General features: G+C 47.0%; 2 protein-coding genes across 2 annotated transcripts in view; one reads left to right on the top strand and one right to left on the bottom strand.

The window, feature by feature from the left end:
* LOC119167161 (beta-1,4-glucuronyltransferase 1) overlaps positions 1–23584 on the top strand; it is a 444090-nt gene that overhangs the window by 127726 nt on the left and 292780 nt on the right. The window lies entirely within an intron of this gene.
* On the bottom strand, positions 736–15943 carry LOC142765652 (uncharacterized). The gene is made up of 6 exons (XM_075867001.1): positions 15738–15943; positions 13092–13137; positions 10211–10287; positions 8701–9026; positions 3576–3674; positions 736–1064 (listed from the first exon to the last, which is right to left on the bottom strand). The coding sequence occupies exons 1-5, from the start codon at positions 15820–15822 to the stop codon at positions 3579–3581; spliced, it is 630 nt and encodes a 209-aa protein (XP_075723116.1). The 5' UTR covers positions 15823–15943; the 3' UTR covers positions 736–1064; positions 3576–3578.

Below are 23584 nucleotides of genomic sequence, written 5' to 3'. Positions count from 1 at the left end.
GTGTTTGAAGTTCGAAGGGCGTGGCCTCCTCTTCCATGTTTGTGTGTTTTCGTTGAACGCTACACGTTGTCCGGAAGGATTTGAAGCTGGGGTTTCGTATGCGTTTCTGGGTTCACCGAGATATTAGTAGGCATTATTTACTTGGATAAAACAGTGCATGAATAGCCATATTTAATCAGAAGTAGGAGGTAAAAGTGTGTGATAGAACCCAATCGAGACGGTATGTATCATAGGTGATCGACCAATTTTTTGAGAACTAACCGGTAATATATGTTTTCGGTGAATATAAACTTCATTGAGTCGTGCAGTGTAGTCCGTCTGTACGTCCGTGCGTGTGTTTTGTGATCAACAGCCATATCTTGATTGTCGTTTGTTCTAATGTCAGGTTTCTTACTTTAAGTATGAATATATCATAAAATTTTTACGTAAAAATGTAAAATGTTCTGTTTGTGTCTTACTTTTCCTTGATTGCCTCGTGTTCCCGAGAATGTGTACACACTGTATAAGCTGAGCATGCTTACTTGTTTTGTTATCGGTATTCATACCCTGTATCAATTTCAAGTTTTATGTCTCCTCCCCCCTACTGTAATGCCCAAACTGGGCGCTGTAGGTACTCGAATAAATAAATAAAAAAATAAATAATATCCCCAACTATCCACGCAACGTGTTATTTGTTCAGGTTTCTTCTTATTGTAAATATTGTTGAAGAACAATGAGCATCGTGCGATGCGAGAATTAGCAGTTTACATTTTATTTACTTGTACAGCGTAGTGAACAAAAGAAAAAAAAAGACTGACTTGTAAGTGTAATAAATGTTATTGTTGGTCTCAGAAACTGCGGCAGCCGTTTCCGACGCTCCTATCCGAACATTCTTTATGCTTGGTGGATTGTTCAGGTAGCCCTTGTCCTTCAGAGACCATCTTGCCGGTACTTGGCACGCTGCTGCGCCAGGTCACTTGTGTGTATGTGTATATTTTATTAAAGCCTCTCGCCGTTACTTGCTCCGTCATGTCAACTTTCGGGTCGGTTGTCGTCTTCATCCGTCACTTTTCTCCCGAATGCGCCTGTAAGGTGTTTTCAGGCGAAGAAAGAGGAGAGAAAAAAAGACATATTCAATAGTTCATTTGATGGTAAATGTGCGAAAAACGTGGCAGCAGTAGCGCGAAGGGCATCTGATTGTCTTCGAACACCTTGATAGGCTAAATCAGCCTATAATAATAAAAAGAAGCGTACAGCCGGTAGTATTTGTCAACAGTGGTCCATAATTACTCAGCAGATCAGGACGACTCAACTGTGCCGGTATTATTCGAAGGTAGTGGTCACAAAATTAAATGCAAGTACTCTTTCTATGAGTCGTTTTTGTCTAGAAGACTCCAGAGCTAGTTGACGTTTTCTAATATATTAGAAAATATCAGTCGATATGTCACTCACTCACTCACTCCAATCAATCAATCAATCAATCAATCAATCAATCAATCAATCGTTCGGTCGATGATAATTAATTAATAATTTAAATAAACTTAGTAAGTATTGATAAAACGTTGGTCATAATATTTGGACTGATAGTCAGAGCGCAAGTTATATGTTCAAGACGCTTTTCGAAATCGGAAATAAACTTCACCCTCTGTGGGGCAGCGGGACTGACGTGTCCTACATTTTTTGTTGTCCATTCTGTATTTATTTTTTTAGATCAGGATTACTGTGTCGATTGCATTCAGACTTTCGGTGCAATCACGTGGACGCCGTAGAAAGCGGTGTTGCTGGTGTTTTCGGCGCTATTCGCAAGGTGACAAGTATCGCAAATGAGTAGTCCTTAGCGAGGTGGCAGTGCGCACGCACATTTCAAGTGACCGATTCCTCCGATTGCATGGGCTGTATCCTTTTTCTCTTATCAGATTTTGGCGTTGCCCTCCGCCCGATTCAGCGTGTAAGGCAAGCTTCAAAATGGAAGATAATGGTAGGGAAGGAAAGTTAGGGATGTCAACCAGTCTAGGATAACCGATTCGCTACCCTACACGTGGGAAAGAAATGGGGGAGATTGAAAGATAGAGAGGAAAGGGGCACGAAGCTTCGAAAGTTTATGTCATACGAGTTTCGTGATGTGTTAATATAGTGGTTTTTTTTGTTTATCCCGATACAGTATCCTAAAATGTTCAGTGCAAAGCTAACGAGCCTTCAGTGGCATATTTTCGAATGCGTAGTAGAATCGTTTGCACCTGATTAGAGTATCTTGTTTTCATTCTGCTCCACGCCGGGAAGTCTCTTCCCGTCGCGGAAACTGTTGAGCTTCATCCATGTGCAAAATTTAGACTGCTGCACCCATGTCCGCCGGTAGCCACGTCTGCTGCTCGAGTGCCGTTAGCGAGTATAATTTAGAATGTACATATATAATCAGACTTGTCTAGAGCAGCGGAGTGCGTGACTGCCGACAATGTCGTTGGACGCAGCGTAATACCTCACGTTAACTACAAGCTTCCGTTCATGCCTAAATTATAGCACAAGGCCTTAGCACGCAGCATATCTGTGTTTCACATCATTGCGACGTCGGTCTTTACATATTTCTACAGAAAACGGCGGCTGGAGCAGCCGGCTGGGGGCTCAGACAAGTGGGATTGCATTTCTACATTTATTTTTCTCTATCTTTGTGTGTGTGACAGAGGGTAAGTTTTATGGGCGAAGCTCCTTAGGCCACGAGTTGTTCTCTCCTCTGTAGTAAAAGTAGTATTAGCAGCCGTAGTAGTAGTAGTAGTAGTAGTAGTAGTAGTAGTAGTATGTAGTCACTTCTAGTTCACGTGTTGCTCAATAGATGGCGTTGTGTGTATATGTCCTTGTGAATAATATAACTAGATGGCGTTAGTGGTTTTCGCAGCATATCCCCGGATTGACTGATGATGAGGGGGGTGAAGCGTCTGTCCGTCTGCCCATCTGTACGTTCGCCCATCCGTCCGTGCTTCCGTCCGTGAGTCTGTCTATGCGTCCTTCCGTCCATGCTCTTTTCCATCCTCTGTCCGTTCGTCCGTGCTTTTGTCCGTCCGTCCGTTCGTGGCTCCTTTTATGCCTCCGTCCGCCTCTCTGTCCGTTCGTGCTTCCGTGCATGCTTCCATCTGTCCGTCCGTGAGTCCGTCTGTCTCAAGTCCGTGCTTCTGTCCTGCGTCCGGACGCACGGACGCTTCGCCCAACTCATCATCATGCACTCCGTGGATATGCTGTGATTTTTATAAGCTTCCTCCTTTGTTGTTTAATAGGCAGCAACAAGGTCCCACAAAAAAGAGAAAAAAAATGTTTTTTTTCTCAACCGGTTGTGTTACCGTGGGCAGTAGGGCACATACTATGTCCCACCTTTTCCTCTAAAATCCTGTATGACAGAGAGCTCAAATTTCGTACCCATTATAAGATGCTGCAAACGAGAATACAGCCCTCAATAGGGGGCGTATGTTGTTCATAGAAGAACTGGTCATGTGCTAGCCGTGCATCGCTGACTTTGTTAGGCAGTTAAGTGGCCTTCTTTAAAAAAAAAGTTGATTCCCTGCGGATATAGCATTGCATTATTTTTCTCTATTTATCGTGTGACTCACCGATTATACAGTGTGGGCATTTCTCCTGTGTGCTGCGTCGTTGAGTCTGTGCTCCCTCTTCGCTCTGGCTCTGAGTGACGCTGGGTCTCCGTTGTTTACCTGTAATGTGGTTGTCGCATTGTTGGAGAGCAACCGTCACGTGAACAAGTGTGCACTAAATGACAGTGCAGTAGACAGACAGACAGACAGACAGACAGACAGACAGACAGACAGACAGACAGACAGACAGACAGACAGACAGATAGATAGATAGATAGATAGATAGATAGATAGATAGATAGATAGATAGATAGATAGATAGATAGATATAGGTATAATGTGGGTAGGTAGGTAGGTAGGTAGGTAGGTAGGTAGGTAGGTAGGTAGGTAGGTAGGTAGGTAGGTAGGTAGGTAGGTAGGTAGGTAGGTAGGTACGCTCAAAGCCGCTGAAGTTTGCTAAGAATTGCTTCACATTAAAAAAGCTTTAACGATTTAGAGTACTATCTGTACTCTACTATGGTGAGTGGCGAGCTCCAAGGAAGATGATCACACCTTACATCACCACAATACATCTTACGATTTCTTATGCAGCAGTAATGTAATAGTACCTAGAATATGCTTACTAGCGTGCTGACCACCGAGCGTTTCCAACGGGAGACGCTGGCACTGCTGGTGATGGCTTCCTCCGGAGGCCACCAGACGGCGACACCCTTAGGGACCCCGCTATCTTAGCGGCGGGGAGCACCGAGAGTGCGCGTCGCACGTGCGTCGCTTGCGCTTTCGATGCACTTCGGATGCGCGTTCGTTAACCCAGTATGTTGCGTTGTTGTTGAGGGACATTTATGCTGTTGCACTCATTCACGCTTGTGTCTCTCCACGAAACCGGGGTGTCGTCGCAGAAAAGGAGGCGCAAGAAGAGTGCGCGTTTTTCAAGTGAGAATACACTTTATAAGCGACGCCAAACCATCCACCGCCGTCGGCGGCGTCCGCAGTCTTTTCACTATCTTTAAAAGAAAGAGGACTTGGCGGGCCGCAGCGCGAGGCTCTACCGAATAAGCCACGGACGCGACGCTGATATCGGTGTGAGTAACGCGCCTTATACCACCTCCCCCTTCGCTCGCTCCTCCGCTCTCCTCGCTCGCTGCAGCTGCGCGCGCACCCCTCTCTCTCGCGCGCCCGCCTTCTCTCTCAGTCTCCCGTCGAGAGCGGGTCGTGAGGGGGAGTAAAGTTAAAATCCGTTGGCATTCGCCAGTGAGTTAACGTAAACTCCCCCGTGTGATCAAATTGTGATTCCCAGGAACCATTACACCGTGAAGGCACCATAGTGTGATTAATAAATATAATAGTGCGAGTTAATAAATACCCCTCATAGCATCACCCCGTGTATTCGCACTTAACCATGTTCACCCTCGGGGAAATGCTCGTGAGTTTTTTTTTTTTCGTTATGTGTGAGTGGATACTGATCTTACAACGAGCGCATCTTGTTATTCAGTGGGCCTGCAGACCCAGAACGCTTAGCCGAGTAGGATAAAAACATACAGCGAAAGGATCGAATACTAACTGCGGCGTTAGTGAGAAACATTTTGGTGATTGCGACATTTAGCGCTCCTTCAAAATTAGTTGATGGCGTCATCAGTGAAATTCCCCGCGAAAGACTCCAACTAAAAGTTTGTCTCCTTCATTTCATTTGCAACTCTCGATTTCTTTTCACGGCCAAGATGTTTTCTCGCCTAAACCGGCGTCGCCGTCACCATCATTTCTACGAAACGAGCTCTTTAATGCTGTTGCGTTAATATTGATTATTTTTCTTGCACCACTCGACAATGTCTGCATCGATAACGGCTGTTTCAATAAATGTGTTTAAAATCTTCAAAAATTAACAAAAATTTGATATGTGCTGTAGCACACGGACCATATTAGTTATTAAATTATTCTATTTACGTTTAATAAGTTCAGCTAGCGTCAACTTCATTTGAGAATTGAAGTTCGTGCGAAGAACTCATCCTACCTTTAAGCAATATGAAAATTGGCTTATATTAAGTAACTGTTCTGGCATAATTAAATCAACCAAATGCCGTGTGTTTCACTGTCGGATTTTGTCGAGCTTCATTAAACTTGACTTTTTTTATTTATTGGTAATTTTTTATCAAACACTCGATATGGTGCACCGTATTAATGATAACGGCGTGTACGTGCGTTTGTAAAAGTGCAATGAAAAAACTCCCAAGCATTTCCCCGAGGGTGAACATGGTTAAGTGCGAATGCACGGGGTGATGCTATGAGGGGGAGTAAAGTTAAAATCCGTTGGCGACGCTGATATCGGTGTCAGTAACGCGCCTTATATCCAGATGGTAGCGTTGCCTCCGGGACATCCATCTCACGACCCGCTCTCGACGGGAGACTGAGAGAGAAGGCGGGCGCGCGAGGGAGAGGGGTGCGCGCGCAGCTGCAGCGAGCGAGGAGAGTGGAGGAGCGATCGAAGGGGGAGGGGGACTATCAGCGTTGCGTCCGTGGCTTATTCGGCAGAGCGTCGCGCTGCGGCCCGCCAAGTCCTCTTTCTTTTAAATATAGAGAGAAGACTGCGGACGCCGCCGACGGCGGTGGATGGTTTGGGGTCGCTTATAAAGTGTATTCACACTTAAAAAAAAAAATATTGTTTTGATTACGCATCGCCTCCCAACCAGCGTTCTACAGATCTAAGTGGGCTGGCAGAGCCCATCGGCGCCTGTCGCACGCGCGCGTTGGCAGAGACACGGCCTTGGTAGAGACGCCGCCGGCACCACTACGCTCTGTCATTGGCTCGGCCAACGCCTCCTCTAGGAAGATGCCTGCCGCATGAGCAGAAAAACAGCTGCCACACCCTTTCCTTCTTTCATTTTAAAATGTTCTCGGTCGCTAGCGTCACCTGTGGCGGACAGTGCAACAACGTAACACTTTTCATAGCCTCCGAAACAGTGATGCACAGTTGCAGGTCTCGAACAACTCTCGACTGACGCGCCCCTATGGGCCGCAGATGAAAAACGCTTAGCTGGTACCGCCCGTCGCCGTGATGATATTGTCGGTCGCGAGCGCCACCGCGCGGAGCTTGTTTAAAACTGAAGGTAGGCCAACCCCGCTGGGAGCGCGAGCCATTCCCCAGGCATTGTTTAGAGGAGGCGTTGGCTCGGCATAGCACGGCCGCTGCGGCTATCGCCGTCTGGTGGCCGCCGGTGAAAGGTATCATTCTCCGTGCCATCGCTGCGGCCGCGGTCGGCACACTAGTAAGCATATGTGCGCATAGAAAAAGTGTTTAACGATTTCGAGCACTTCGTACTCAACTATTGTGTTTTTAGAAAAAAAGTGGTCAACGATTAAGAGCGCTGAGTGTTCTACTATGGGAGAGCATGAAGCCGGGGTCCCGTTAACGATTCGCGCAAGCCAGTTTCTTCTGTTTTGAAAAAAAGGTTAACGATTTAGAGTACTTGGTATACTCTACTATGGGAGAGCATAAAGCTGTCCCGTGCGTGAAGACGCACGGCGTCTTCTTTCTGTGTTACGATTTCGAGTACTTCGTACTCAAGTATGGGAGAGCACTGAGCCGTTCCGCTAAAAGCGGAGGGTTTAGAAAAAAGTACGTAACGATTAAGAGCACAGGGTACTCTACTATGGGAGAGCTTAAAGCCGTCCCAGATCGTTTTGCTCGCACGCTCCAAAGCAGCCACTACAGTGATGTTTTGAAGTCAGACAAGTTAGATGGAGTGTACGTTGTCAGCGATGCCACTCTGCGTACCCACACTAACTGCCACTAGTGCGCTGGTCTATGTCAGAACATTGCACGCTTAGTTGCTCTATTGGTTGACTATTATTCTGGTACTTCGAGACACTTTTGGCTGCTGCGTATGTCTTTTATCAAAAACTTCGAAATCTCAGTACGTAAAGCGCATATAGTTGTATATAATTCTATGATAAGTTTAAGAGAGCTTCGCTCCGACATTCTCTCCGGAAACTGGCTCATTTCTCCGCCCAAGCGGTCGGAAAACCACGCCGCGCAGTCGGCGCGCAAAAATCGCTCCGTGACCGATTTTCCTGCCACGCGAAACAGGATCCGGTTTCCGCTTCACAGCCTTGGCTGTGATAGTTCAAACCACGTGACCTAACCAGCTGGCCGCAGATTCAACATGGCGGCAGTGGCGTCGGCGGTGGCTTGCATCGGCTCGAATCGCAAACTAACCGTGCAGCACGACGAAGCTTGACGGCCTCAACGAGGACGCGTTCATCGAGAGCCTGACTTGGATTACGATAGCCAAGAAGTCTGGAAGTAGATGGTGCAGCGGCAGCGAATCGGCATGCCCCAACGTGTCTCGCGTTTGTGTACGGCCAGATGAATCCACCGCTGCCTGTGCGTTCGCTCGTGTCGTTTCTGCTGGCTTATCTTCTGAAACAACGCTTGAAAAGGTGCGAGATGCTTCTTTTCACTACTTTGCGTGAATAGCTGAAATTCAATACTAACTTTAGTTGTCAGAAAGCAGCCAAAATCGAAATAATTGTCAAGGTATCGACGGCAGCGGTGGCGGGAGGGAACAGAACGAATGTGAACATCTTCGACGCGCGCGGCCGTGGTTTTCCGGCCGCTCTGGCGTGTTCGTTTCTCTTCACCTCTCGAGTGTGAATGCGCCATTCGAGGTTAAGTGTGAACGCGCCATCAGGGAGTTGTCTATGCGGTCGGATAAAACTTGAGAAGCCTGTGTCATTTTCATCTCAAAAACGCGAATGCACACAAGCCTGAACCGGTAGGCACGCGAGGGAAGCCGTTGTGGAGGGCTTCAGAAGTTTCGACAGTCTGGTGTTATTTAACGTTCACCGAATTCGCACAGTACACGGTGGGCCTTGAGCTTGTCGGCTGCATCGAAACATCGTCGTATGAGTAGGAGAAGATGGTTTCTGGTCTTTGTGTTGTACAAGCGGCTTTGTGAACTTCCGTTCTGGCAGCGTATACACCTTTTCACAGGAAGGAAAAGAACACCGCCATGATGGGCTGTGCGCGGGAGTACAAAGGCCAAGGGCGCAGCGTTGTCAGTGCATTTTCGAGGGGACGCGCCAATTTGCACAGCCCAAGGAGGGCTATGGCGGCGCCCAGGGAGGTTTATGAAAAAGTGAATAGACTCACCACATTTCCGCCCTGCCGTGTTGGGATGCCCTGGGGACGGTGGAACGGGGGGATTGCCTTGGGAAAGTCGACGGGGCGAGCCCCGTCGATGGCGGGTCGCGGCTGGCCGCGCTCTCGGAACGGCGACGGTTGTGGAGTGTCCTCGCCGTCAGCCGCCGCCTCCTGCATGGCTCTCGCCCTTGCTGCCGCGGCCTTTAAGAAAGCCACGTGCCGTGCCATTAGTTCGGGGGGAATGTGTGGACCCATGGGTCCACCTGGGCCCTGGGGTGCCAAGGCTGCTTCGAGTCCCGCCCTGGGGAACGGAACGCGTCTATCGAACCCGGCTGCTGCAAGAGCAAACAAAAAAAAAATGGAGAAAACTGGACCTGTGAGTGACAGTTCTTGAACATATTGAATGAAAAAAAAATCGAGAAAACTGGACCTGTTAGTGACAGTTCTTGAACATATCCAATGAAACACAGCGCAACCACGACGTGGACCAAGAGAAAAAGAAAATTAAGGCAGCTAGCTTTGCAGTGATGGTGTGAAGTCCAGAATGATGTGCGGAGCTGGGATTCCCTTTTGTTTTCTCTCCGGTTATCTCCTGCTATCCTCCTCTATTTTTTTATTTCCCAGTTATTTCCGCGCGTTTTCTTTTTAATTCTTCCTATTCATGTTTTCATCTTATTTTTTTATGCCTTACCCTTTCTATTTCTCGCTTGCTTCCACTTTTCTTCCATTTTTACGCCAGGTGGTGACAGCACGTGACGGCCCGGGCCTCTAAGGTGATCCGCGCCTGATATCATCCAGAAAGCGCTCGAAGAACGGGCTGCAGGGGGCTATAGTACACGTGGTTGTGCCTGCGTTACGTCAAGTGGCGACGACAGCGTACCATCACAGCGTAATACAGCCTAAGACTGCCTGGGCCCCTCAAGTGTCCGCCGCGCCCCCTAACGACGCTGATATGTACTCTAGTATGGGTTGCCCAAACTGGCGTGTGCTCTCAAATCATCGCTATAAGTCGTTATTACTTGTTACTTTCATAAAAGAGGCAGCAGAAAGCACAAGACAGGGTTGATTTGCTGATCACGGGAGAGGCCTTTGCGCTGCAGTGGGCGTAGTCAGGCTGATGATGATTATGATGATGACATGTCCCTTCATTACCATGTAACTGGGAGCCTCCGACTTCATCTACGTTGATCGGGAGTCGGCAGTACATGAGGACATTTACTGCTCATTAGGACACGACGATCAATTTACACATCTCTATTATACAGCTAAGTCGCTTATCCGTATCACAAAGATATGTAAATCGATCATCGCCAAACCTTCAACTCAGCATAGAACAGTGGAAGGCACAACTCGCCATCTTGGACATGGGAGTGGAGCTCGCACTCCTGGATTAAGTCCGGCGGGCGCCTAAGGCCACGGGAGCTCTGGGCGTAGGTCCCCAACCATAGAAGCTTTATGGTCCCCCTCTTCATCATTCCTTAAATAAAGTCTCTCTCTCTCTCTCCGTAATAGAGCTTACCCGCTGGTGGTGCCTGTTGGGGCGCGATCGGCTGTCCTGGGGGTACTTGAAACGGTGGATTCAGACCAGTGCCCATGCTGCATGCAGAAGCGCATTGGAGGAAGAATAATGAGTACGGCTTGGTTGGTTCATGTGAAGCAGTAACTTGCTTCCATTAACTAGGTATCCGCGCGAAACGTGGCCTATAGGATATTCGTTGCCGTGGCTTTTTTGTCCTGGTGAGCCACCGCGATTTGGTGGAATGCGAAAGTTGTCTTGCAGGTATCACTAAGACTGCGTTCAAAGAAAACAAGGACAGGAGAGGCACGGACGAGCCACTGTTTCAGCTCTGGACAGTGCTGCCGATTTTATCTTCGACGCGTTTCATCACTATGGAAAGGGCTTGTCCTTCACTTACGAACTCCCTTCTAATGACTAAATACAATTTTCAGTAGATTTACGGCTTTGTTTAGACACCCAGGTTTGTTGGCCATACAGCCCCTTTAACGCAGAAGGCACTGTTGCCAATGAATCTGCGCAGACAAAACTAGTTAGTGGGGGATCTTGAATATCGTTCGTTCGTGTATCTCCTGTCCCTGTTTTCTTTGTGTGCAGTCATAGTTATACCTTCCAAATATGAACCAGCAGCACAGCAGCAAGTTTTGTCTTCTTGCAGGACAGATAACCGACTGCTGTTCAGAGCGACGAAGTGGCTGCGAAAGAACGAGAAGTGCAACCACAGCTGGGAAAGAGTTAAACGACGCGATGTAGTCAGTTGTAGCCAAGAGGCAACAAAGCTAAGAAAAGTGTAGGGTATGTAGTAAATTTAGTAACTACGATGAAAATGCGAAGAAAATAAATTGCATAAAAGATAACTTGCGGCTTGCAGGAACCGAACCTGCGACCTTCGAATAGCGCGTCAGATGCTCTACCAAATGAGCTACAGCAGCGATCATACCTTCATCCACTTTATGGGGTATATGTGCGTTCAAAACCTGCGAATGTTAGTCAGCTTCGCTATAGTAGCCATGACAGCGAGCTTCACGTGTGTAAAAAGGAACGAGCTCGTGCAAGAGAAGGCAAGCTGGAGATAATGGGAAACTCTTTGTTCTTGCAGTAGACACAGCGTCGGCTGATGATTATGATGATGGTGTTGATAACTTGAGAGTGGCTGGTGATGCCATGCAAGACGGAAGCTTAGCGAGCTATATTTAGTACAAGATCATTAGGCTGACTCATTCTCGAAAAAGAAATTTCCTGCGAGGAACACGGACAAGGAACAGAAGAACAGACACCACGTGCATGAACTCGTAACTTGTTGATTATCAGGAAAAAAGAAAGAACTGTTGGCCTAATATTTCGATACCCTGACAGCATGATCGTGGTGTTCATTGTGAATTTATCAGGCGAACGTCTTAAATACCTCATCGAGCGCGGAAATGGAGAGTGGGGGTCAGCACGTGTGGTGGGAAAAAATAGTGACGTCACACTGAAGACAACTAGCTACAATTTGTGACGTCATCATGACTTAAGAGCACATGATGTCGCGTGATGACGTCATCACACACTGCGTCGCTTTCTCACTTGAGGCGGGCGGGTCGCGGAGGCCTTGAAAAGCAAGGCAAGGTGCGGATGCGGAAACGCTTGAAATGCCTCCGATCTTGAAAGCAATACAAAATTGCTATTGGTGCGAAAAGCTTTCGGAATGAGGCGAGGTTGGATAGATACACCGAGAGGAAAAAAAATAAGAGATATGGTCTTCGCCTTCGAGTGCTTTTGGGCACAATAATACGAGCACCTTAGCAGTTTTATTTATTTATTTATTTATTTATTTATTTATTTATTTATTTATTTATTTATTTATTTATTTATTTATTTATTTATTTATATATTGGTTACATATACCTACATCGCCCCTGTGGTTATTACAAGAACGTGGTTACAGTGAAAAAAAAAATAGAGTAAACACACTCGCAAAGCACAGTAAAACACACCAGTGTCGAAAATGTTCGCAATGCCAGGCGATGTAGCATTCCATTCTCTTACTGCTCGTGAAAAAAAAAGAAAAAAAGAATCGCCTGAAAACGTCACTTTTGAAAGGAAATTCGTGGACTTTCAGTGCATGATCGCGTCTCGACGACACATAAGTGGGTAACATAACATAGATATAAATTAGCAAGGCGCTTGTTTGTCCGAGTTCGCACTCCATTGAACTGCTATACAACGCAAACTTCAGGGATGAAGGACTAGAGAATGCGACACACATGAGCGCTAACTTCCAAATGGTAATCGCGCAGGTGCGCGGTATACTGGTACGTTTTACGTGTTTTTTAATTAAAGAGTTGAGTTGGAAGTTAGCGCTTGTGTTTGTCTGATCTTTTTGTCCCTCGTTCCTGAAGTTTGCGTTGTGTAGCAGTTCAACTTACTATACCTTTCTAGCCGAAGGCTGGTTTTAGATTGGTACACAGCGTGAAAAAAAAAAAGTTCATTCTAAAGTTCGTCCACCGATCTTGCAAAGCCTGCCATGATAATTTACGATATATAAAAGATACCTTACAGGCCCTTACGTGCATGGCGTATAGGAGAGAAGCATATTGAAATATTATAACGTCTACAATCATTAAAAAAAAGTTATGAGCAAGCGACATAGACATGCACAACGCTGAAGATGAGCAACAGAAACGTGAGGACAAAAAGTGCGCCATTGTACAGCAATATTTCGTTACAGTGTGCATAGAAGTTGTAAGCCTTACTGTCCCCGTAGACAACTAGAGCTATTTTCCGCGGAGATGACAGAAGTTACTAGGGCGGTTAACCATTTCCGCGAACAAATTCGTTAAGTACTCTACGTGTTAAAAATGTTTTCTTTTTTTTTTATAAATAGTGGCATACACACACTTACGGTCCAACATTCGGGAGGCTGCCACCGGCGTTATTTGGCTGTTGACCTGCGAAGAGCAAAACTAACTGATAAGTCAGCAACTAGAAAAAAAAACTATCGCGCTCTTCCATTGACTGTGTAATTATTATGTGGCTAGGTCTCAGAAAAAAAAAAGAAAAAATAAGCTTGTATGAAAGGCGATTTCGAAAACAGTCGGAGCAAATTGAATTTAGGCCAATACAGCTGTCACAACAATTTACTACAACATACAATAAAGTGCAGGCTAAGTGACGGCCAGTGTGGGCCACTGCCACTTGACAGTTGCCAGTGTTGGATACAGAGTGGTTGCTATCAGCTGTTGCTAACCTTGCTAACCAAAGATGACTTACTGTCAGCCAGCGTTTGCTAACGATGCCGAAATACTCGTAAAGATTCCCTAGAGCCAGGAAATGTTGGGCAAGCCATTTCTTATTTCAGCTGCTGGTGATGTCTGAATTTTGGCTGATATAACCTGGATGGTTATCTAGTGTAACCAAATGCTTTCATGTGAATGACAAAACGATGAAATTACGAAGAATGCAAATGCCCAATCTAGCAATATTTCAGCAGTAAGGTTTCACGCGAACCACTTCTGGACAATGCGCCTCCATAGAAAAGTGGGTGGCGTCAAAGCATGCACAGTGTTAGTCAGAGGTTCGCAGGCCACTCTTCCATAAAAAACAAATACATGGGATAGTGGCCTGGGAACTTCTAACCCCCCCCCCCCCTTCTGTATCTCTAATATGAACTGGAACCCATCTATACATGCGCTCGGAAGGGTTATAACGTCTTGGTCTTGGGATGGTTATTGGTATAACTTACCACTGCTTGCTTCTACCAAGCAATGTAGTATCGAGTATGGAGACGAACCACTGAGTGTTTTGTAGCAGTTGTATCTATGAGTGGGTTTAGCTTAACTGGTTTAACTGCGATTAACTGGTTTAGTTTTGAAAAGGGAGTCTTCACCGGCTGCATTAATCACGCTTACTGCACACATCGACGTCTGTTTATGCCGATGAACGTTGAAGTCCACCTCACCGAAACGAAAAAAAAAAGTAAGAAAAGAGACAAGCGATATATCTTTTCGACATGGACTTTAACAAACTAGCACCGCTTGCCATTAGGTCGTACATCACTATACTGTCTCATATTGCGATCTCAGCATTCAACGTTCAGGCGCATATTTTAACAGCATGTCTTGAAGTTGTTACCGGACGCTTCGCTAGGAATCTTGAAGGGCGCTTGAGCTTGGACTTCAAGAGCAGAACGCGCGTAACCGGGCCCTGTTTGCAACTCCTTCTCAATGGCTAGTCTGCTTCTGCTTTCGGTGTGTACCTGAATCGCGCCTCAAGGAAACGAACTCTGCGCGTATCACTGGCGCTTTCAAACTATCCCAGAACGCTTTCAGCCAGTACAGTTGCGAGGTACCGACAGCACAATTCATCCTGTTGCGAATCAGCGAAGGGCCCACTGTACACGTCCGTAAAGTAACACGCGATCCTATCCGGACTACTTTCGCATGGGTATGGCAGACACCTCTACATGCGACTCCTTCGGAGCTGAAGAGTCCTTCGAACGCGTCCTGTGCAGCTGCGCTTGCTACAACACGCAGCGATGCCGACTCCGCATGGTTTTGAACCAACTGGACTCGAGACCATTCTGTGTGCAGAAAGAAGATACTGGGACCTTGGGCGTCCGCCTTAACAGCGCAGAAAGCGACTAAAGTGCTCCTACATTACTTGATGACAACAAACCTGAGCGACCGCCTGTAGACTGTGGGTGCTCCCCCGAGTGTGCTCGTGATTGTGTGTACTTTTCTTCTCTCTTTCCAACCTCTTTTCTTTCCTTCGTCCCTTCCCCAGTGCAGGTTAGCAAACCGTACGTGCGTCTGGTTAACCTCCATGCATTTCCTTGCATCTTTCTCTCTCTCTCTACGCAGGGTTTCGGTTTATTGATGTTTGTGTTGATGATAGCGATTAAATAGTGTCTGAGCACTTTGTATTGGTGGGCCTTCGAAACACCCGCTCGTCGCTCAACTGATATGTTTTAACGCCTGGCGAGATTCGATGCGCTTCTGCCACGCAATATCACATGCGTTTGACTACATGACACTGACTGTGTTTTTTTCCGAAGCAGTTTCGAGAAATGCATTGCTGAAATACCATTTTTAAACACAGTGTTGTTCGGAACTTGTTTTCTAATGCCTGTGAAACATTTCTCGAGGCGGTCTTGGGTATTTTGTTCGCTATGTATATACGTAAACTTCATTTGTAATAAGTAGCAAGTAAGAAACGAAAGCTATATGGCGGTGCTCTGTTGTAGAACAAGCATGAAGAAGGCCTGGGTTTGATTCTTACTCCATGCAACGAACTATTTTTATTATGTTTCTCATCTTCTCGATTTCTCGCTCATGGACAGTGCTGATATCATCGCAACTAAAGACGCCGACACCGACGACGACATCTCAATTTCTGAATATCGAGCTCTTTCATGCTGTTGTGTGAAAAAGAAAATAGTCATTGTATTTTTGCTAAGGCCTGCACTTTACCGTAAGAAGCTTTCCGGTGCTATTTTCTCCTGGTGTCGAGATGCACGAGTATTCACTGATGCCAAACTGATTCCACTCACCTTGGGCTGTAACCAGAAGTGTGAAAATCACCGCTGCTAGGCCTATAAGTTTGCTTTGAGACGAGGTGGACGTCGACGACGCCATGTTTGTTGTCAAACGTCAGGGGGGGTCCCACTTGCTACCACACCCGATTCGCGCGCGCCCCTACTTCTCACCGCACCAACACACAAGTGGCGGGCCACCGACGCCAACTCTTACCGTTTTATAGACGCTTGGTTGAGCCTTGCACACAAAAAAAGTATGTGGGCGTTTGTGTGCGCGTAGGCTTAACCAAGATCGTCGTCTGCTAGCGCGCCTTCTGTTCCTCGTCTGCTGCACGGTTGGAGGTTGGTACCACGTGTCTTCTTTCTCGGCTGCTTTTCAAGCGAAACGAAGCAGAACAGACAGATACATAATCATACGTCCGCTACGTAAACGCCTGTTACCTGAGCGTAGGGAAGCAGACTGACGCCAGGTGTCGCTGGCTACAACAAGGTGGTGGCGATTCCATTTAAGCAGGGGGTTTCTTTCGCCGACCGATACTCTCCAAAGTCACGATTTCGTGTGTGAACCACGGGGGGTGAAAACCTCGCGAATAACGACGAGCAGCTGCCACGCGCACCATACCGTCTGTTCCCGTGTTTTCTACGTTAATTCTTTTTTCGGTTACATTAGGCAGGCTTTCCATATAAAGGCCGTCACGTGCAAGCTGCGTGAGATTCAGTCTTGCGGAACCGTTATGACGTCCCTGAAGGAAACCGGCTTCAACTCGTATAAAGGGGCCGTCGGTGGGCCCTATACACACGCTGTCCGATTCAACCTGTGGGCCCCCGCTTGATGTGCCGGCAGATTTTCTAGTTTCTTTTTTTCATCTAGATATCCGGTTTGTGTTTACGGAGGACTATATGTGCGGGTAGCCCTTTCAAATCGGCCTACTTCTGCTACCTTTTTTTCGTCGCCGAAGTGGCCTTTCATTCGCGGAATCTGGCCACAGGCGGTCTTATTCCGGGGAGTCTTTACGTGTGACCGTGCGTGTATATACGAAGGGATGTGTTCGCGTACCAATTGAGACTTATCCACACGTACGTAAAAGACACCCCCCCCCCCCCCCCTGCAACACACACACGCACATACTTGCTTTTATCTAACCTCAACCTACTTGCTCTCTGGTTTGATGCACACATTTTCCGAGGAACCCTACCCGCTACGTGGCTCGGATCGCGGCGTTATTTTTTTCCGCGAACGAGCGACTGTTACTAAGAAAACAGGCCGGCGTTTGCATGCTTGTGGCGTCTACCCGGAATAACAGCTCGCGCTCTTGATGATCAGGGAAGATGCGAGATAGTGCCTTCCCGGATTTTTTGGTGCGTCACGATCTGTTGTGCATGCGTCGAGAGTGGTAGCGGGGTTGGAAGCGTACGTGGTCTCGGGGTTTAACTCGCTTGGTAAAAAAAAAAAAACGAGCACGTTATTGAAGGTTATGGTCATGCGACCAAGCAATAAATGACCGGGCTTCGCTATTCGTTGTTTGCTGAAATTGATGTACAGCCCACCAGGTGGCGCATTTATTGTCTTGGCCGAGTCTACGCAGTTTCAGAAATATCTGTGAATTGATAATTTTCGCAATTTTATACGGCTATTTGGTCGTGGTAAGTTTTTGCAAAGGAGGCTGTCACAGTGTACAGCTTGGATGCATTTGATGTGGTCACGGTTCCCTGAAAACTGTATGTCGTTCTGCACATCTTCTTGGGCATTCATTTGTCATGCTGGCTTGGGTCACTTTGTATGCCTTTACTCTAATGTAATAATTTGGATTTTAATTATCGTCCCGAAACCATGATTTGGTTATTAGTGACGCCGTAGCAGAGGGTTATATGTTAATTTCGACCACATGAGCTTTTACGACGTCCAACTAAACCTAAGTACACTAGCCGCAATCATTTTCATCTCATGTGTAAACCACTGATGGAGGTAATTGGTTTAAACGAAGGAGGAAGGTTTTTTTTAAAAAATTCCTCAATTTAAACTGGATAAGCCACGCACTGACACTAGAAGAAAGAGAAAACTACCGGAAATAACACTGCTGCTTACACGTAAGAATGGTTTATTGAAAAGAAATGCGCGCGGCACACACACACGCAGCTGGGATTCCATCTCGCGACCTGCGGGTCAGCAGCCGAGTAACTTGACCACTAGACCACCGCGGCGGGGCATACACCATTTCAGTATTTATTGACCAGAGGCGTGAATTAAGTAGAGCGTTACCTTGACCGACCCCTCCCCTACGGACTCTTCCAGGGAAGTTCCCGATAAATGCATCTTGTGTCGTCATTCCCTTTCAACAAAGCTCTCCTTACCGTTGTACTATTCTGGAAATTATCGAATGCCGCCATGTTGTCATATTCCGCCATTGATTGATGATAATTGGCCAAGTGAGCTGCTACGACCTCTCTTATTTGCTTAAAATGCTGCCATTATGAAATATGAAATTATGGCGGAATTAGACAGTGTCTGGAATAGCAACCCCGGTTGGCGATTTGAGGCTGCTAAATGTAACGGCGCCAAGAAGAGCACTGATTATGCGAGATATTGGTGTTAAGGAGCATTGATATCATGGTTCAAACACTAATTGTAGACTTGCGGGCTCGCGAGTGACCCACTCAGACTCTGATCAAACTGTGAGTCTGAGTCTGAGTGAGTCCGGGTGAGTAAATATTTTGGCGAGATTGAGTCCGGGTGAGTACGGTTCAAGAAAAGTTTCCCGAGTGTCAGTCCGTGTAAGTGCAGCTCAGGAAAATTTTGGTGCACTTCAGTGGAGTGAGCCCTGTGCGCAAAATATATATTACACGTGTGAGTCTGGTAGAGCTTTGCAATTTTCGCCGACCTATGAGCATGGCCCCTGAAGACGATCTCATTGCCGCCCGGCAGGCAGAGGATGCGTCCACAGCCCAATGGTTTCAGCCTACCCCACCTTGGTGGTGTTACTTGCCCTCAATCTGCCGGACCAGAAAAAACAATTTCTCTCCTCGCACACACAGTTTCTCTCCTCGCACACACAATTTCTCTCCTCGCACTCACATCTCAAGAAATGAATGCGCGTGTTAGAATAAGGGCTAGCCCCGCACGAGCGGCACTCATTCTCCAATTGATGTTTAGGCGGTGCTGACGAATTAAAGCGATCCCCTCGAATAACAGCGCGCCTCTATGTGTCCCCACAAATCTATGGGTCTGTCGGCACCACTTTTAGAGTGGAGCGTTTTTTTCGATGGGCCACTTGCGCGAGCTTAAGCGATGCCACGCTTTCATCAAACTTTCGAGATGCGGGCGACCGGGAGATGAAAGCGCCGTACGTATAAACCCTAAATGAAGCAGTCCGAATGGGGCAGCTCTCGCAGAGCTATTAGCGGTGTTGAATGGCTAGTCGTCCACGTTTGGGGCGCTCGGGATGCAGCCTTTTCATATTTCGATGCCTTTTCGAGAGAGAGAGAGAGAGAGAAAAGAGAGAGAGGGAGAGAGAGGGGGGAGAGAGAGAAAAGAGAGAGAGGGAGAGAGATAGATAGATAGAGAGAGAGAGAAAGAAAGAAAGAAGAGAGAGAGAGAGAGAGAGAGAGAGAGAGAGAGAGAGAGAGAGAGAGAGAGAGAGAGAGAGAGAGAGAGAGAGAGAGAGAGAGAGAGAGAGAGAGAGAGAGAGAGAGAGAGAAAGACCTCTCTGTAGAGGTCTTCCTCTGACCACAGCGTGCGCAATCGTCTTCTTACAGGTCCAATGAATAGCGTCTTTGGCTCGTCTCGACTCGCTGCGTAGGTTGCGAGAACCTGTCAGCGACGTCGTCCGTCTTGAGGCGGTCTTTATCGAACCACGGGCATTGCGTGAACGCCTTTACAAAGGCTTTCTTCTTATTTTAAAGTAATTCTTTTGCATGATTTCGAAGATATTATCAGAAGGCCTTTTTTAGATTTTCTGCGCGTTGCTCCTTTCTGAGTTTAAGTCATAATGGTGGGCGGATTGGCTATTCATGTCAACTTAGAAGGTTTGTCCGTGAGGTTACGAAACTTGTTGTGGTAAAGATAACTTATTGATGCAAAAATGTCCTAGATACTGCATCCAACGCGAAAACTGGCCTGCTTACCTGGTTGGTTGGCATCAATGCGAGTGATGCAAAATAGAAAAAAAAACACCGCCCAAGCACTCGTACTAATAAAAATGGTTAACCAGCGAAAGCTGAAGCGTGCAGTCCCGGTGTTTAGCAGTGCTTGCAGCCTGACGCTGCACTGACGCTTTTTACGATTATTGGTTTCATGTTCGTGCTTCTTAGCGAGTTTAGACACACGTTTGGCTAAACATATTTATTTGACACAGTATTTATTTGAAACCACAGTATTTATTTCACATGCCGCATATTGTGCCTCGCGTGATCACGGTCATAGAGGAGTGTAATGAGTGGCTAAATGCCTTTCGCATGCAGTGCCGTTAATTACAGTGGTTGTTCTCGAACCACGGGCGTTTATAGACGTAGCAGCCGAAGCCACCTATGTTTGCGATGACGATGTATTGCTTGCTGCTGAAAGCAAATCTTAGATTGATTTAAGAAAGCCGTGGGTCTTGATGGAGCATGCCTACCGATGATGTTGCTTGACGCTTTGATGTCCTAAAGATTAATAAGTTTTACGCCCGTAAGTTAATAAGTCGCCGACGAACTTGTTTGTAAGTTGTCCTTATGTTGTCTTTCTCTTTTCTCTGCGCAGGTAAGCCGAACTCGGTTGCTCCGGCTTTTCGGGCTGTGGTCTTGTGGACGGACAAATCAGTGGTGAGAATTTGAAATTTAGATGTCGGCACAGTTTACAAAACACTTAGAGAAAAGAAATTACCGAAAGACTTGTGTCTACAACTTTAGGATTCCTGATCATTGCTGCTTAACGTAAACGCAGCTAAGCAGAAACATCATGCTCATTTTTTTTTCCTCTGGGCAGGAGGGGTGTGTTTGAGCAGCGTGTCAGAGAAACCGATCTTTTTTAAAATATAAGTGTGATTAAGGGGGTGCTGCCTGCTTGAAACAGACTAGATGGTTCCTTGCGAGAAAATCCGCATGAACTCTTTGTGGAAGAATTGGTGAACCACATAATGGGATACCTTTAGTAATGCATTGAATGACTGTTGCTTACTTTACCAACTCATGTACCCGCTTCTGTTATGTCTCGTCTTCGGAGACAGCAGTATTCGTAAATGAATAAAGTAAATGTATGTGGTGCTGGCTCTTCCATAACTGCATCGGTTAGAACTGCATATGAAACAGTGTTGCTTACGCAAGCGTGTTCGTATGTGCGCGTCGCATTGGGTCACCTTCGCGCTGCGAGGTTGGCGTGTTGGTCGCATATGCGTCGCGTTCACGCACCCGACGCCAATGTCGCCCGCCGCGTTACGTCACTCCCTTTGGTCCGATTTCGGTCCACTCGGCGGGCTTTGGTTTAGGGCAATCGCACGCGGTTAACCCGATCAAGCGACGGGCGTAGGGTTTCTCTTAACGTGCGACGTAAGTACTTTGCCGTATGCATCGGACTTGTTCCTGCGTCACGAAACCTAACGCGGCTGCACGAAGAGGGGATAACGGGTCGGTCGTTCGGGCCTTGAGGAGCTTTCTTCCATTCGTCGCGGTGTCGGGAAAGTCTGCGTGCAGCTTCGGCCGTGTTCGGCTTGGCGCGGTTGCTTGCGTGGGGCGCCTGCGAGGAAATTGAATCCCGTTGGTCGCTTTCGCAACCGACTCGACGAGTGCTGACAAGCGTTAGCAGAGTTTGCCAAGGATCTGAAAATATCGGCGCGGCGCGTTCTCGTTGCAGCTTTGGAAATGTCTCTGTGCAAAGCGTTATGGAGGGAGAGACGAAGAGAGAAAAGATTTATTTGCGCGAGGAGAGGTCGTCTTTGTCGGGTGGGGCGCTTACTTTAAGGCGCATTGGCTCGCGTCACTCCACGTGCCCACTGGATCAGCCGAACCTGCGTCAGGTGACCGTTACATTTGAGGCGAATGCCTTGAGTGCGTGGAGGAAAAAAAAAAGAAAGGAGAGGGCATGACGTCATGCAGCCCACCTTGGCAAGCCAAGCCGTTTTGAAGCCAGCAGTGTCGGCCCAACACGTGACGTGTTTCAGCACTCAAGCAACGAGACTGGCCGAGACTTCGGGGCATGGTGCCCGGTAGCTTTTAAAAGACCGGCCGGCTCACGGACGAGGTTAAAAAACTGAGAGTACTAATATTCTAGGCACTATAGCATTAAGATCTACTGCACGAGGTTCAAAATCACATCGGCGAGCACTAAAACCTACCGCACGCTATGATGTTTTGATGACGTGTTGGGCTGACACAGTGTCCTTTACTCGTGTGAGGTAATGCTCCGTGCTTTCTCTTTTCCTCCCTCCATGCTTAGACGCCCCATCAAAGGTGAGGATTGGCCGTCGGTGTCGGCGTCCTGCGTCGGCTGGGTCAATGCGAGTGATGCAAAAGGTTGTCATCATGCGGAGGCGTCACCATATAACGTCATGATATTGTCGTAGGTCGTCAATATTGGTGACGACATTGTGGCGAATTCGTAACGTCACATAAAGTGACGTCACATGATTACTTCAAACACATGTCACCTTTGCTTGGACCGGTCGCAGAGGCAATAAAAATCAGGGGAGATGCCGAAAGTGTGCAATGCCTCTGGTCCTGTAAGCATTGCAAAATCACATTAGGCGCAGAATGTTTTCGGATGGGTGGCGGTGGATCAGTAAATTGAGATGAAAAAGAAGACAGCCTTCTAGTTGTCTTTGGCGAAAGCATGAGGGTCTCCTGCGAGTTTTCTTCTGATGACAGCTGATGAAAACGCGGTGCAAAGCACTCCTATTCCGGGGATATGGGGACTGGATGCAGTTTCTTCTCTCTCTTTCACTCTGTATATCTTGAGCTCTTATTAAAATGCGACGTTTAAAAGTCAGTATTGTTACGTGTCGTGTATCTCCACCTGATTACGTAAAACGAGGCGCAAAGTTTGCCCATTGCTAGTACTCATTCCGACTTGTCACTTCTATAAGAGCAGGATAATGGTCACGCTTGTCTCTTACGATAGTGAAAGGGCTCAAATCCCACAACCTTGCGTGTCAAGAACTGCGTAATTACAATAAATAAATAAATGAATAAATAAAATATCGCCGTCATTTTGCATAGTATAGTTACATCGTTGAGAATATACCAGAAAAGGTTCCCAAGGTCAGGAAACCGTACCGGGACCCTCTCTACATGATGAGATAAACATAAATACGATATAATCGCGTTTCTCCCGGAAAGCCAGGAACAAGAGGCAGGCCATTCTGAGAGGCGTGTCATCGCTTTATTTTTAATATTTTTAATCGATTGTGGGGCACGTTTTCTTGTGGGCTTGACCAGAGGGTATGGTTGTCGCTGCAGCCATAGTTTCATAAATTTAACTGTACATGGGAGTGATGGGTAGTACACAGATTTACCAAGTCTTCGTGCTTGCGATCTTGGGACGCACTTGTAGCAATGTCTATTGCTCGCTTTGGTCCTGCTTCCAATAAAAAGAACGTGCCGTTGTGAGCTTCATGACCTTATTTGATATGGTGAGCCTAAAAGGTAAAGGTGTTGAAGTGCAACTGCTTGAACGTTTGCTGATTTTCGTTTGATCACAATGCAGTGCCAGGTCACGCGAAGCCAAATGGAGCCGAATGTACCAAGATTAGACAAATCTATCGTTCACGTGTAAGTTGAAGTGCCGTCCGTTGCAGCTTCCCTAGACACTAGCGCCCGAATTCCCTCTAGTGTATTTATAGGAAACTCTAGGACTGCAATGAAACTTGGCACCTTCCCCGTATTGTCGAACA

This window comes from Rhipicephalus microplus, chromosome 6 (assembly GCF_043290135.1).
Source record: "Rhipicephalus microplus isolate Deutch F79 chromosome 6, USDA_Rmic, whole genome shotgun sequence".
Taxonomy (NCBI): domain Eukaryota; kingdom Metazoa; phylum Arthropoda; class Arachnida; order Ixodida; family Ixodidae; genus Rhipicephalus; species Rhipicephalus microplus.
The sequence above is the reverse complement of the archived record's forward strand: the minus strand, read 5'-3'. Positions and strand labels throughout refer to the sequence as shown.